General features: G+C 43.2%; 3 protein-coding genes across 16 annotated transcripts in view; 2 read left to right on the plus strand and 1 right to left on the minus strand.

Annotated features, from left to right (window-relative positions):
* LOC125692133 (sodium channel and clathrin linker 1-like) overlaps positions 1 to 1,626 on the plus strand; it is a 125,465-nt gene extending 123,839 nt beyond the window's left edge. Inside the window, exon 22 of the mRNA XM_048942259.1 lies at positions 938 to 1,626. The gene's annotated coding sequence lies outside the window, so the exon portion shown is untranslated. The remainder of the gene's footprint in view (positions 1 to 937) is intronic.
* LOC125692142 (protein mono-ADP-ribosyltransferase PARP14-like) overlaps positions 1 to 11,004 on the plus strand; it is an 88,921-nt gene extending 77,917 nt beyond the window's left edge. For 2 of the 8 annotated variants that reach the window (XM_048942295.1, XM_048942297.1), the window contains 6 exons: positions 5,808 to 5,858; positions 6,834 to 7,000; positions 7,829 to 8,194; positions 9,276 to 9,427; positions 10,340 to 10,511; positions 10,715 to 11,004. In XM_048942295.1, coding sequence (XP_048798252.1) covers positions 8,038 to 8,194; positions 9,276 to 9,427; positions 10,340 to 10,511; positions 10,715 to 10,881 — 648 coding nt within the window. In that variant the 5' untranslated portion in view covers positions 5,808 to 5,858; positions 6,834 to 7,000; positions 7,829 to 8,037 and the 3' untranslated portion in view covers positions 10,882 to 11,004. Of the gene's footprint in view, positions 1 to 3,258; positions 3,294 to 5,073; positions 5,396 to 5,807; positions 5,859 to 6,833; positions 7,001 to 7,828; positions 8,195 to 9,275; positions 9,428 to 10,339; positions 10,512 to 10,714 lie in introns of those variants that run through there. The other 6 variants (XM_048942299.1, XM_048942298.1, XM_048942296.1 and 3 more) reach the window with 6 other exon arrangements.
* LOC125692143 (UPF0462 protein C4orf33-like) overlaps positions 1 to 15,418 on the minus strand; it is a 169,983-nt gene that overhangs the window by 105,493 nt on the left and 49,072 nt on the right. The gene's annotated exons all lie outside the window — the stretch shown is intronic.

The following is a 15,418-nucleotide window of genomic DNA, read 5'->3' on the forward strand; positions in this document are numbered from 1 at the left end:
AGTCGTTGCAGCTCTTGCTTACGAGCTTTATTAGCTTGGTGTAGCCTACTGCAGTGATGACAAAGAGCAAACGTGCTGATTCCGACCCGTCTCCTGGAGAGCGTTCATGGAAGTGTGTCTGATTCCAGTCAGTGCTGCTTCAGTTCACTATCTTGATGTATGTCCCACTAAACGCTGACTGAGCATTTCTGAAGAGCAAGCAGCCAGAGGCAAGGCAGGGGAGGACTCCTGAAAGTTGCCGGGGAGAACAAAACCGAGGCTAACTGAGGGTTCTCAGATCCACAAGGATGACTTATTCAGTGTTACATTACTGCACAGCGTAGCTTGGGCAGCATATTGATAAGAAAGACAATTATGGTAGTAGTGAACTAAACTACTAAAATTACCAGTCCTTAGCTGAAAGACAATAAATCATAGCTTATTAATAATAGTGATTCGATGGAGGGGAAAAAAAAAAAATCAAATACAGAATAATGTTTGCAGTTTTAACATGTGCGTATTCCCTGTAAATACCTTCCAAGTACTCCTGCTACCTGTTCTTCTATCATTTGGAAGTCTTTGGCATCTGAAATAAGATGCAAGAATTAATTACCAACAGAATGCATTATGAATTCTGCTATTTACCCCAAATTCCCATTTATCTCAGCTTTTCTCCTGGATGACATTTTCTGTGTTGAAGCTGTTGTTTCAATCTTAGTTAAATAAATAAATAAATAAAGATATCTGCTTCTTTTAAACTGCAGCTCAGCACATTAACTACATGGAAGAGAAAGGTTACTTCTCTGAAGGAACTAGAAAATATTTAACATGAAGCATCAATAATATTCGCACCACAGTGGAGGTAAGAAGGTAGCTGGAGAAACTCGGAATTGTACCATTAAAATCAAATGCACAGCAAGGTTTGTAAAACTTCATCTATGTATTTTGTTCCACTCAGGTAACAAAGAAGGCTGGCTGAAGATCCATACTGTCTCTGTTTGCATGGCAGAGATCAGAAGACTGCAAACTGATGTAATTCAAGTCCTTTAATGCAGCAGACGAAACAGTCTGATACAGTGCTGTGGCGTGTTACCAGTTTTAGTCTTAAAAAAGGAACTTGTTACATCCAACTGAGACAAAAGTGTTTACAGGGAATAGAGTTCATTCGACTGAGATTCTGAAAGATCTTTGTTCATATACAATTGGTATTTCTCTTCATTTTGTAGAGCAGTAACTTGGGAACCTTTTCAAGATCTTAGATGAATCGTAGTGAGACAGTAATAAATATCATGAATGTCAAATAGCTCTTATGATAGAAGCTACAACTGGGAAATGCCTCTATTGCCTTTCACTGTTAAGCATTCAGCTCAGTTTGCTATGTCTCTGGGAAACGGTGTTGCTACAGCTATTCTTACAGCTAGTTTTCAAGGACCCTCACCTTTCTTCAGTTCCGCTTCCCCCTCCCCTCCCCCCATTCCTGTTTGACAATTGTTCCTTGCTTTTCCGCCTGGAACTCCAGTTCTCAAATGAATTTGTGCAAAGTTGGTCATCTAGCTTTGAGTGTGTTGGAATTCTACAAATGCCAGCATGTGGGAATCCTTGATAGCTGAGAAACTTCATATGTATTACTCTAAATTTATAGCTTAATTCTGTTGTTTTATTTCACTATATGTAATAAACATTTTATATGTGTAGCTACTTTTGACCAATGTTGTACTAAGTTAACTTGTAGTCATTTCTCTTAAAGATGAAGAGCACGATTTTGTTGTAAGACTTGTAATCCAGCTCATAGATAATGCTTATCCTCCTTACCCAGTGCTTGTTGAGAAGTGTTGTTATGGGCAAACACAGTCCATGAGTCTGTCATACCATCTTCATTGCATTTGCGTTTTAGAGAACAAACATAGTTGATCACCAGATAAAAGCAGGTTTGTGGTACCTCCTGAAAAGCTTGTTGTTTATTATAGAGGAGCCTGCAGGATCGAGGCAACCGGAAGGAAAATTTCTGCTTACCTTAGAGGAGTTTACTGTTTCTACAATTGCACATGCACCAGCACATTGCTCACAAACTGACTGTTGGGAGGTGAGGTGCTTGTTGAAACGATCAAGGTTTGAGATTGGCTATTTTGATGAGTTTTGCACTTTCCCATGTGATACAGGATTACTTAAGGGAACCCTTATTGATCCAGGATTGGTTGTGACACCAAACAACAGGCAAACCAAAGAAGGCGAGGCTGAGTCCCATTCCACGACTTGACCCTTTCTCAGGCATTATCCTACACCTTCCCAGTAGTGGTTGAGACACGAGTCAAAATAAGGGAAAGGACGTCCAATCCCTCCCTGTAGCTTAATTGTCTCTGAAAGTGTCGTCCAGGCTCACACTAACGCTGAGTCATTTGGACCTCACGCCTTTCAGCAGAGGAGGTGAAAGGCTACAGACAAATAGTGGTGATCAATGGTTCTATGTCCAGGCAGAGGCCAGTAATAAGCAGTGCCCCGCAGAAGGCTTTCTTGGGACCAGTGCTCTTTAACATCTTTATCAATGACACCCATAATGGAATTAAGTGCACCCTGAGCAAGTCCGCTGCTGACACCGAGCTGAGCGGCGCAGTGGACACAGTGGAAGGAAGGGATGCCATTCAGAGGGACCTCAGCAGACTCGAAGGATGGGGCCGGGTGAACCTAATGAGGTTCAACACAGCACAGTGCAAGGTTTTAATCCTGGGCCAGAGGAATCCCAGGCATCCTTACTGACTGCTGAGTCCTTGGCCACTACTGTCCAACTCATGCTGTGCCTGTACAGTACTGACATGGGGAATGGGGAATGCAGAATTTTAACTTTTTCTCTTTCAGATTGACATTTGTTCTACTGTTAACTCAGCTTCTATACTGCTTCAAGCAGGCTCATGGCACTAGAACTAAGCATGATTTCTCTATTTTATTCCAAAGCCTTGTTAACTCCAATTGCTGCCCTAGAACTTTACTTGCAAATCAGCAGGTAGGCTCTATTTGATGAATGGATGCAAACCTTTGAAGACTTTACTTAAAGCTGGAGTTCTTGCTTGCGTGTTTTTCAGACAGATGGTGTTGTCATCGGTGTTGGTGGAGATCTACAGCTTGAGAAAGGACAACTCGCCAAAGCTTTGCTAAGAAAGACAAGGCCAAGGCTTCAGGCAGATTTAAATGATGAAGGCCTGGGAAAATCACCTGGTGAAGAATCTGTGTTCACAGCAAGAGGTTACAGTCTGAGTTGCAGTTACGTGTTTCATGCTGTCACACCTCAATGGTCAGAGGGAAGTGAATCTGCAGTGAAGGTACAGGAGTTTTTATTTACTTAAACTCTTAATTTGAATGGGCTTTACGGAAGATTTGACACAACTTTTTTGAAATGAGGGAGGCTATCACAGGAGATGAGCGAGTTTGGGCTATTTTTTTAGCTGTGTTGCTCGCACCTTGTTGACTGTTGTGTTCTTTCTGATGTGCGTGAGATGATGCTAAGAGATAGTACTTTACCTTTTAGCTGAATTGCACCTTCTGGAAAAAGTAACTTTCAGTAGTGGAAAAAATAGTTGTGCTTTACAGATCATGGGCAGGCTCGTCACAAAATGCCTGCAGACTGCTGAGGAACTATCTTTAAAGTCCACTGCTTTCCCAGTGATTGGAACAGGGATCTTAGGGTTCCCAAGTCCTGTTGTTGCTAAATTGCTGTTTGGCAAGGTGTATGAATTCAGTAGTAAAAAGAAAACCAATTCTCTTCTGGAGGTTCACTTTCTGTTGCATCCAAAAGATGTAAAAATCTCCAGGTGAGTCACGGTGCTTTTCTCTCTCAATTACCTGCTATTCTGTTTGAACCTGTCTCATGGTATGTGGCTATGTGTTGTTCTCCAGAGAATCTGCAGGCTGCTTGTTATCGTATAAAGCGTAGAGCCGTTTGCTGACAGACTCTTTTGAACGTAGCTTGTCCTGTGCAGCACCGCTTGTTTCCTGTCTTTTTCTATTCCCTGGTAATAATGCAGATGAAAGCGTAATTACTCTTTTGATTTTTCCATACGTAAGGCTCATCTGCAGATGGACTTCCTGCAACTTCTGCATAGATGTCTTCACTCTTGGAAAAGGGATACTCTCCATGGCTTTAGATGCAGTCTATGAAGAATAATTACGTTAGGATTGCATGCTGGTAAAACTCTCCGGTGGAAAACAGATCGGTGTTCTGCATCCCGCTTTTTTTCAGTGTCACTTTAGAATGGCTTTCTATGCTTTCACTGAACTTATTACAAGGGTTGACTGTAGTTTCCTTTTCTAGGCGTTTTCAAATGAATGTGAGAGACGGTGCGGCAGTGATGTAGATGAGGCTAGCGAAGGCACGGCTAAGTTTATTTTCTAGAGGCTACGTTCATGGTGGTGTAGGGTTTTCTATTATTATTGGTATTAGTAGTATTACTAGCTTTTAAATTTTCCAGGTAGCATATTCATGATAGATACTTAGATATGTGATGAACATGCTATTCCCAAAGTCCAAGTGGATGTTGTAAAGGCGGTACGTAGTATGTATGAGCATAACATCTGAAACAGTGCTGGAGATACCAAGGAAAAAACATTCTTATGATTCATTATCTGGATGTAGCGTCCACACGGTAAGGAAGCAGAAGGCAGAAGCGAGGTTCTTTTCTTTTCCTGATGTAGTCTTCCCTTATCTCCCAGGAAGAACCGGTCCGTTCTCCTTTATGTGTCTTAACGGGGCCTTTTTGGAGTGCTCTCAAAGCTACGTTCAGATCAACAGCAAAAGCACCCTGAAATGTCGTCAGTGCTGTCCAGTTTAGTGGGACTGGAGAGTGTGGAAAATGAGTATTTGTTGAAAACTCAATCAAGTTTTTAGAAATAATACGTAGACAAAAAAGTTGCTGTCACGCAGTTGAGAACTTGCCCTAAAACTCCCTTTGAGACAGGAGCAAAGGAGTGAGATTTGCAAAGTGTGCTGCTGTCGTACCTCCGTGCTTCATGAAGACTGATACAGATAAGTGTTGCAAGAAACATCTCTATAGCAGGAGTGTGGTAAAACGTGTTTGTTTTTTCCCAATATGTCAGCATAAATAGCAATGATGGGAGCAAGCGAAGGTTGGTCTGAGACCACCATGAGAAGGAATGATTTTCAGTTACTGATGCGGGCAGCGTTCTCACAGGTAGAGTCCAGAGACGAACTGCGGTCTCGGCAGGCTTTGTACCCACGAATGCTCCTCTGCTCAGTGTCTGTATTTCTGTCCTACAGTTTTCTTTGGTTGCATTTCAAGCCCAGCACAGGATGTATATGAGATGACAATCGGCTCCATGAAGTTCCAGGTGGCCACTCCTGTTATTACCAAGGAAACTGGAGATGTCATTGTAAACATATCAAACAAAACCGTCAACCTCCAAACAGGTACTTCAGTTGGTATTACGTGTGGAAATAGTGTACGTGGTTGGGAGGAGTAGGTGAGGCGAGGGGGAAGCTTTCTTTCATTCTGAGCTACTGGATAATGTGTTTTAAGACTTGCAGAAAAGTGAAATTAATAACTTGAATTTTTCAATAGAATCTCTTCAGAGAACATCTCTTAGATTAAAGGAGATGAACCTTATTGTGTTTTTTACCTCAGTTAAACTTTTTAGGTTTCTCAAGATATCGTTTTGGACTTGAAAAGTGTAAGCCTAAAATTTAAACAATACTAACTAATTATAACCTGTGCTTTTACCAAAAATGTGAGAGAGTATGGAGTATCTGATTCTGCCTTAGGCAGGACTTCAAGGGAATTAACAGTAGTAACCGTGGAGTCATATGCTTCTTGTCTTTTAAGGCGTCTCTAAAGGTGCTGGGAAAGAGGTTGAAAACGAGTGTGCTGAACTAGGTATGGTGCTACTTTTCTGTCCTTTTTGAAGGCTTGCATGCAGGACAGGGAGTTGTTTGGAGTTCTTTCTCAGTGCCTACTGTACACCTATCTGTCCTATGCGCTGTGTTACATCAAGTAGTCTTAAATCGGTTATTGCCATGTATGTAAAACATCTAACAAGGAAAGGAAGAGGTGTTTTCAAGACAAAAGAGCAAATAAGCCTTTGTAAAGGGCAAGATCTACCTATGATTGCATCCTCTAATTCCAGTACAGCTTTTGAGGGACATAGACAAGTCCACGGAGAACACAGGTGTGAGTTGGGGTGATGTTAGCAGAACCCTTAGTAGAGAAGCTATGTTTCATTGGGAGTAACTCCCTGCCTGCAACTTCTTTTCTTATCCCTGAGTGAAAAAATGTTTGCCGTTGTCTTCAGTAGCAACCCACTGCTGTACCCTCTCCATGACTAAGAAGGAAAATCTTTGCATCTGGATTCCTGCCTTAAAAGAGGCATTTGCAGACCAAATTGAGCTAGTGAATACATTGAATGGGGAGTAAGGGTGGAGAAGCGTTTGGCTTAAAAGCCTGTTTGCAGGCTTCCCTTATTTTGATAACAGAAGGGAGAAAGTCTCTGGTGTGGAGCTCAGCTCACAAGACCAACGAAAGGGAAGAATTACATGGAGGAGACAGGCAGACTCGTGTTAAGACTGACTGCAGTGCTTGGTCTGCATGAAGTGTTGTACGTCTGCGGAGCAAACTCCGAAAACGAAGGCACACAAAACTGTATTTGACAAACAAGGCAAACAGCTCACGATCATAAAATGAATCCCAGACAGTAAAAATAAAGAGAGGGAGGTGTTTATCAGCATGGGGAAAGAGACTTGGAGCTTATCCTGGGCTGTACTCGTCATCGTTTCTTATCTCCCAATGGCGATTACTACATATATATGTCGTATATAATTGTCGATTGTTCACTCACTCCTGCTTACGTTTCAGCCTTGCAGCCTAATGCTGGCTATATAACTACCAAAGCAGGAAGCTTGCCATGCCAGAAATAATCCATTTTGTCACCCAAGATGATATGAAAGTGCCAGTCTCCAAAGTGCTTCAGGAATGTGAATTACAGCAGTACGCCTCTGTTACCATCCCAGCAGTTGGAGCAGGTTTGTCTCTTCTTTTTGAACTGGTTTGGTACGTGCAATTCTGCAGATCTCAGAGCTGAAACAATTAGCTTGTCTGGAAGGGTAGTTCTTTAATGAAAATATATTCAGCAACTGCAGACTTCAAAACCATCATTGGAAACTGATGAAGGGACTGGAAACTTTATCTTTGCAGTTAGGTAGCAGGTGATGAGTACGTGTGCTCTAAAGCTGACTCTTTCTCAACAACAGGGGTTCCAATTTATTTATAATATATGCATACGTTTATGAAGAACCTTAAATATTTGTTACCACAGCATGATGTGTAAAGCAGCTCATTGGTTAAACCCAGGGAGCTAATTCTCTGTTGGTAAAATCAGTAGATGATGGAGTTCTGTCTAGCAGACACGCGAGAGGGTATGGAACGTGAACAGGGATGGAATGTGAACAGGTCAAAACTGTCACATCAGCCATTTTTGCCTCCCTGTTTTTTCATCAGGCCAGCAAAATTCTTTATATGTTCCTTATGTAAGTAAGAGAATTCAGATTTAGGGTTTCAGCATGAAGAGGCCTCTTGCATGAATAAAACTAGAGCAGTTTTAGGAGTAAAGCGTTCCCTAGCGGCCTACTGAGAGCCGGTTCTCTGGCTGGTCGGGTAGGTACCCCGGCCGTATCATCCACACCATTGCCTCATCGGTTGCCGCATCAGCGAAAGTAAGCTTCCATTTCTAAATTGCCAACCTGAAGTTAGTTGAGTCCTTTGTGACCCATGTGATTACGGGAACAATCGTAACTATTCTGTTAAAGATGTTGTAATCCTTTTCAAGGCTAACTATCTGTAACTGGTTCCAGGTCAGGCAGGCTGTTTTCCGGACATAGTCGCTGATGAGATGATGGATGCAGAAACTGACTGCAAGGAGGAACTCTACTCCATCTGTGAAAACTATTAAACCTGTCATTTTTCAGTCGTATCTTCTGACTGTGTTCCATACAAGCTTGAAAAAAAGAGAAAATCCTGGTAAAGAAGATTCAAAGAAGATTCCTACGTGTCCTTTGACAGTATGACAAATACGTGCGTGGAAAGTGCTTTTATAAGAAAGCAGAAAGCTGTCTCACTCGTCATTCACAAGACAAAGTACCTGGCGAATATAGAAGGTGGATACGCTACAGATGGGGATGGACAACGTATGGTGCTTACACGTACTGATAAATCTGCAGGTTAGTAAAAGTATCTCGATGAGTCGGGTTGGTATTCACACACGAAGGTAGGTTGCATCCGGCTGAGTCAGAGTAATAGGAAGAATATGTAGAATATTGTGAGATGCTGTTTGTCCATTTCTGGAGAAAGCGTTAGACTGGGAGATGACAATAACAGGATCGTGCAGCTAAGTAAAACTGTTGGAAATGTAGATAATGCCTTTAGAGGTTCTTAGCAGGCTTGCTAGCAATGATTAGACATGCCTGTAGCAGTTGTCCTTCTAAATCGTTTCTATTCTCCAGAGGGGCCCTCTTCTCTTTATCTCAGCGATTTCCATTACAAAGAGCTATCTTTCTCCTGCCCTTACAGGACTCTTCCCGGTGGGTTTCTTTTCTTCACCCTGGTGTCATTCCGTTTTACAGGGGCTCATTTTATATCTTACCGGGATCAATTTATATTCCATTTAACTCTTGGAAACAGAAGTCGTCAGGTTTAAGTAGTTGTGCGCCTCTCAGTGCCTCACATATTCCATCAGATGTTTATGTTTGCTTTATTACTGGACAAGTTGTTGCTTTTGAGAAGAGGACACCCTCTTGATTTGACGGAGCCTGACGTGCTAGGAGTGCTTAGGGAACACGTCAGCCGCTGTTAGTGTTCAAGAGCAGAGCTCAGTATGAAATCGGAGGAAGGAAAGAAGACCTCCGCTTTTCAGGTGAAGCATGCGTTGCTGGAGCTCCAAACTCCATCCTCCTTTTTCAGATGCTCTGCTCCTAGTTGTTGAGAATTAAGTGTCTGTTCCCTCCCCAGTGTGGGCAGAAGGCAAACAAAGATGTTTCTCCTCCTCCAACGGCGAAGGAGAACAGATTTGTCTAGGAGCTACCATTCCAACACATCAGCGGTCAGTGCAACAACGATCTGTCAAATAAAGCATCTTACTCTTCTGGGTTTTGTTTCTTTGTTTTTAAAAGATAGGCTCCTGGCTGACTGTAAGTGAACAGGCAATAATGATAATCTATATTGAGTATAAGCTTTCAAAGGAGGAGGGCATATTTCACTTTAAGCAGCGGATTTGGGTAAATGATTGATGTGCTTCTTCCGCAGATCAGGAATCAACAGCACTGCCCAAAAAATGGGACGACATGCAAAATCAGCAGCTCAAAATAGCAGAATTGAAACCAGAAGCAAAAGACTACAAGCAAGTGAAGGAAAGGTTTCTGAAGACCGCTCCATCACTGAATCTGAAAATTGAAAAGGTAAAAGCATGTAATCGTTTATAAGCATACATACAGCTAATGAATAACGACGAGTAAACAGTGGAAAAAATAAATTCCTTTGGAATTTGTTGGACAGGTCTTTACAGCAAAAGAAAGGGACACAGTTTTTATCTGCTTTCCTAATTGACTTAAAAGTGTGTGTGTGTGTGTGTGTGTGTGTGTGTATTTAAGTCACTATCTGAAAAGGTTGCACAAAACCGTCAATAACCACCCAGTTGTCGAGTGCCTGTGATCCTCATGACCTTCAAACCTGGTGTAAAATATCTCTGCCCCCAGTAAGAAACTGCTTATGAAATCCAGTTTTATGATGCTGTGAAAACGCAGATACGGCAATTTCAAAGTGCCCGTGGGTATCGTCTGTGTTCATGCAGCTACCATGCCCTCTGCAGCGGGAAGGGCCACAGAACCAGGTACTGGATCAGGTAGCAAAGGTCTGCAAACAGAGGGGATTCGCTGTACGGAAACCAATGTAAAGCAATTTGCCAGTGAAGGTTGTTACTAGCGATGTCTTCAAGAACATTTGTTCTGTCTCAGCAGCGTGGACTGCTCACTTGTGGCAGTGCAGAGGCGTATACCGGATTGCTTGCTAACACACCACTCCTCAGTGGGGTAGCTCTGATTTGAGCTGGTTTGGTTATATGAAGCCAGTTGTGATATCATCTAGTTCCCCAGTACATTTTTCAGGCTCAAGCTGTTAGTTTCAAGCATTAGCTCCTCCTGGAGTGACAGGGGACTAAGTACATCTGCACATAAGCATTTCTTCTTCAGAGCAGCCAAGTACTCAACAGTCAAGTTGCATGAGAATTTATTTAGGATGTTCCCCCAAAGACCAGGAGATTAGTGACAGCAATAACGTCGAACAGATTTTAAATTGGCATTTATTTGATGCAGCAGTTTCTTCTAAGGTACCTGGTGAGCGTGCTCTTTTCTTCAAAAAAGTGTCAGATGGACGACAAAAACAGCGACAACAGCAATGAGAAGTTTCCGTCCCGTGGGGCAAGCGCAGCGTCGTTAACCTTCATTAGCAACTGCGGATTTAACCGCAGCTATGCTGGAATGCACGGTAACGTCCATTTCAGAACTACTCGTTTTCCTGGAGGGGGCTAGGAATAATTTGCCATGCTATCCGTGTAGTCCTGACGTGTGTGCCAAACTGTTAAATCTCTCTGTTGCAAACAAAAACCAAAATTGCCACCTGCAGAGCTTGTGGATATCTTGGGAATGGTTGCTGTTAATTAATTTGTGTTTGTTTGCTTTGGCCTACAGCTGCACCGTATGAAAATGGAACTTGGCTGTTCACGCCAGCTATTCTGCTAATGACCTCTACTCAAAACCAGATGCAAACGTGGAGCGGGTTCACCTGCAAACCACTGGAAGAGCGGAGTTACAGACCTTCTGGACACAAGTTCTCATGTAATACTCGTTCAGCGTAAGTGTACAAGGACAGTGGCAAAGGACATTGTGAAAATGATGACAGAGTAAATCTAATGTCACCGAGCGTTCTCCAGCAAGTTCCAAACCACTTCTTGGATGTATGACCACTTAGGACCATTCAATGCTGCGATGGCAAATTTGAAATAAATTTAATATCAACAGGTGCTAGAAATCCAATTATTGTTGTCCAGTTATTATTATATGTATATTGTTGAGTAAGTTAGCTCATAGCTTCTAGTTTTGTGTCTTTCTTGTAAGGAAATTGGCAAAGGATTGAAGGAAAAAAAAGTATATTCCCATCCTGTCAGTATTTAGAGGTAACTAAAGAAAAGGAAGACTGCTCCGTAAGTTTCCTTTTGTGACTCCAAATTGTCCCTTATGTCACGAGACTGACACCTTACTGCCTCCAGATTGAGCGCCTCGCTGTAACTAGGGAAAGAAAAAGAAAAAAAGAAAAAAATGCCCTTTCTGAAATCATCTTTGAGATTTGTGCAGATCAGCTTTCAAAGACAGGCAGAAACACTCCGTGTCTGTTTATTTAAACTTAGGTCCAAAATGTGACCTTGCTGCTGTTGCCTCTTGCCAAGCAAGCCGAGAGCATAAAGCAGCTGTTTCAAAAAACATTGGGATTCTTTTTTTTTTTCTTTTCTGATAAGACAGAAAATAGAAATTTTACTGGTGATCAATTTTGTGGTTATGAATAGGGGGGCTAATGAGATGGAAATGCCATTGAAGTCATCACTGCATCTCTATTTCAAGAATGTTGACATGTTAGGCTTACACAGGCTTACACGTTTGACGCACATTTTAGCAGTTGTCCCTTCCGTCTTGCTCAGAGCGCTAGATGGCAGCTGCAGTTAGGGCACCAAACAAGAAAGCGGTACAGAACTGGAGAGCAGACCTGCCGAGCTGCTCATCCCTACCTGGTTCTCCCCATTCCCTGGGCATCTCTTTATTTCAGTGAGGATGTTTACCTGATACAGGTATGAACCGTTTGACCGGTTCCCTTACTTATCTAAAATCCTTTTTACGGCTGCTCTTTCTTTTGCCATGAAAAGTGGAAGAAGGACGAATTAAAGCTTCAAATAAATGGCAACGTTTTCTCTTTCCACCGTCTGTTTAGCAGCCCGGTTCAAACGCAGTTCCTGACTTCTGCCAGCAGCTCGCGCTGTTTATCTTCCTCGCACCCAGGAACACGAGGCTTCCGACAGAAACCTCCCCGGAGCTGCGCCAGAGCTGGTGTGACAAACAGGAGGGACAGCACAAAGGCCGTGAAGGGGAAGCATCCCCGCTGCTTCTCCGGGTCGTGCACAAGAGCAGAACGGGAAGGGAAGGCAGACGCACAACGTAAGCACCTCTGCATAACAGAGTGCTGCATGCCTTAACCAGAGCTGCACGAGTTAGCGTGGCCGCAGAGACATCTTAAACATGCAGCTGCGTGTACCTTCAGTCACGGGAACAGCCTGAACAGTTTACAGCCTCAACAGTCATGAGAAATGACAGCTTGTGAAAAAAAGCTTTTGAAATATATTTCACGGTAGAGTACAAAACAACTTGTTATTGGCGCACCCTGGGCTCGTGGCGAGGCTTTTCTTTTTAATGTCACCTCTCACAACCGTAGGTGGCGCGCACACACACGTGTCTGTCAGCCGAACGGACAGGGCCTTTATTTTGAACCCCTAGGCAGCCTGTGCAAGCCCCGCATTCTGTAAACAAAGCGCGGCTGCCGCCTGGAAACCATCTGGCTTCTTGAGTATGACAGGAGCCAGCACATAATAGTCATTTCATACCGAAATCCAACCGATATCCAAAAAGCTTAGAAGCTGAAACAGGCATATTTAAGCCGTCATCAGACGCTCCGCATCTAAAAGCAGTATTCAATACGTAAGTTTAAAGCTGGAGGTTGTTAAAATTTTCTCGCCCCATTCCCAACATCAGTGCAATCCTGTCCATTCACCTGTTTGCGGGCTGACCCTAATGCTTCTATTGAGAATAAGAGGGTATGAATCTACCTTTGAGCCAGTATTACTACTAACGTGGGAACATCCCACGAAAGAAATATTGTACAGAAGCAGGTGTTGTACTGTTCACCATATCTTATCACTGCGTGCAAGCAAAGCAGAGAGCTTAACATTAGAGATGGAAAGACACGCAGTGCTTTCACTCTTCCTCCTGCTGTGACATATTTTTCTTCCCTCTTTTTGTGCAAGAGAACAGTGGGGAATTGCTTTTTATTAAGTTCAGAACTTATATCCATTGGGCACGATGTTAGCTATCTACGACCTAGTCCACCACCACTAAACATAAAAGGATCAGGAGAGCAATGCATTTTCACCAGCAGCAGCATTACACTGAGAGCCAAGTGGGGAAACAGGCCTGAGATGCAGCTGTGCTAGCTGAATGAGAGATGTCCTCAGTGTAGTTTTAAGGAGAATTTCCATTGAGGACTGAAAAAAAAAAAAAAACCCCACCAAAAAACCATTTCAGAGAAAAGTCTTACTGAACTCTGCAGGCAGCTCTATTCAGTTTCAACTTAGATAAGTGGACATTTCTGACCTCAAACAGGGCCTGCCCAAAATACCCTGCCTGTCTTTGATTCACGCCATACAAGTGAAAACCCTGAAGAGCGCTGAGAGATCAGGAGCTTACAAGGTCTATTGAAACGGCAGCTGCGCACTTCCGTGCCCATTTCACAGAAGCAGAGGGCAAGGAGACTCTTGCAGCTACTGCCAGGGCACTGAAGGCTAGAAAAAACAAATGCAGCCGCAGCACAGAAATCCATCTCTGTGGCATCAGTACATGTGAGATCCTCCTGCAAAGTGCTTTTGTCCACCAGCGCTGCACTTAACAGAGAGTCTACGAGACTCCGCATGCCATTTAGTCTCGGCAGAGATGCTGTCAGAGGCTACGGCAGTTTCTTTAGCAACCTGAAAGGCTCCAGACCAGAACAGGAGATTCGCTTTAAGGCAAGATAAGCACATAAAAATGGCTTTCATTTACCATTTCCTTTGCTTCCAAAGGGCAACATAATCTCCATCCAAACAATGCAGAAATAAAGTCAGACGTCCAACTCGTTATTAACCAGGGTGAAATTAATTTTTGCAAATTTTCCATTAGAAAAATTCACACAATTTTACATTTGGGAGAACGGTCAGAATTTCTGTGATGAACGTCGTCAAAATGGAAAGCACCAAACGGGAATGCTGCCAGCAGACTTAGAACGAGGCTCCCAAATGCGTACCGTGGAAGTGATCGTAAGAGCGCGCCGACGCCGCCACACTGCACGCTTACGAACAAATTACCCCAAGCCCTTTTTCTGGATCATGCTTCAGATCAAGTTTTGAGGCTCCAGAAATGTAAAATAAATAAAAATGATTGTAAACATTGACATTTTTTTGTTGTTTCTTTTTAAATACTCTGTGTTCAGTGAGAAAGGCCATACTGAAGAAACTTTATCCAAGGTTTTCCCTGGCACTTAAGAGCTGCTATGGAAAAGCTCAGCGGAGGCTGCAGTCACGATTTTGAACCGCTATCCACCTTATAGAAGAACCCCACAAAAATAAATAAATACATAAATAAACAAACAAACAAATAAATAAATGCATGAATGAATGAATGAATGAATGAGTGAATGAGTGAACAAAAAGTTCCCTGACTACTTGTCTGTTGTGCCAGTTGCTCTGAACTTGTCTTATTGAATGATTTAAAAGCAAATGATCAATGCGAACGTCGTTCAGGTGTCACAGGCGTGTCCTCGTACTGCCTACGTTCCCTTTCGTGCTGTGTAATGTAGAGCTACCTCAAACACCTTTACGCTGCGTTGGGTTTCCTTCGTAGCATTTGCTAGCGTCAGGCGAACAGAAGGAAAATCCTCCTGCGCCTCCAGGGAAGTAATGAAGCGCATAGGTAATTTACAGCGTTCCAAGGAGGACAGGGGCTTATCCATCTCAGATCACACCGATCCCTAGTGCCGACCCAAAGGGCCCAAACTGCTCTTTCTGTAGAACTCATTATACAAGCAGCTATCTATTTTTTCTGTCCCCAGTACAGTGAAGGCTCCATCAGCTGATCAAATCCAGCAAAAATAAAGCTCGGTCGACAGGCTTCATCGCCATAAACAGCTTTTCCCTCCGGTTCTGGCAGCTTCCACTCGCCAGACGCCCACTCTGAACACCCAGCAATTATGCCTTCAAAACACACGTGTGATTTTACACGCATACAGGAGTTTTGGTTGGAACTCGATGAGCTGTTGCCTTTTTGAGGAAAAAACAAAGATCCTTGTGAAAATTTCAAGAAGTCCTTATTAGGTCTCCCTGTTAATCACTGGGAAGCTGCAGCTCTGACCTTTATAGCCAAGGCTGCGCTGTGCTTCTCAGTACAGAGAGATCCCTGCGCTGCCTCCTTTCCCGACTCCCTCCACACCGGCCCCATCCACGCTCTAGACCCTGCGAGCAGTCGTTTCTCTCGGCGCTGCTTGTGCGTCTTCTCAGTCAGAACGCTGAACTCCAAGGTATCGAGTTGAGGTACGGTGAAGTT

Source organism: Lagopus muta, chromosome 4 (assembly GCF_023343835.1).
Source record: "Lagopus muta isolate bLagMut1 chromosome 4, bLagMut1 primary, whole genome shotgun sequence".
Lineage (NCBI taxonomy): Eukaryota > Metazoa > Chordata > Aves > Galliformes > Phasianidae > Lagopus > Lagopus muta.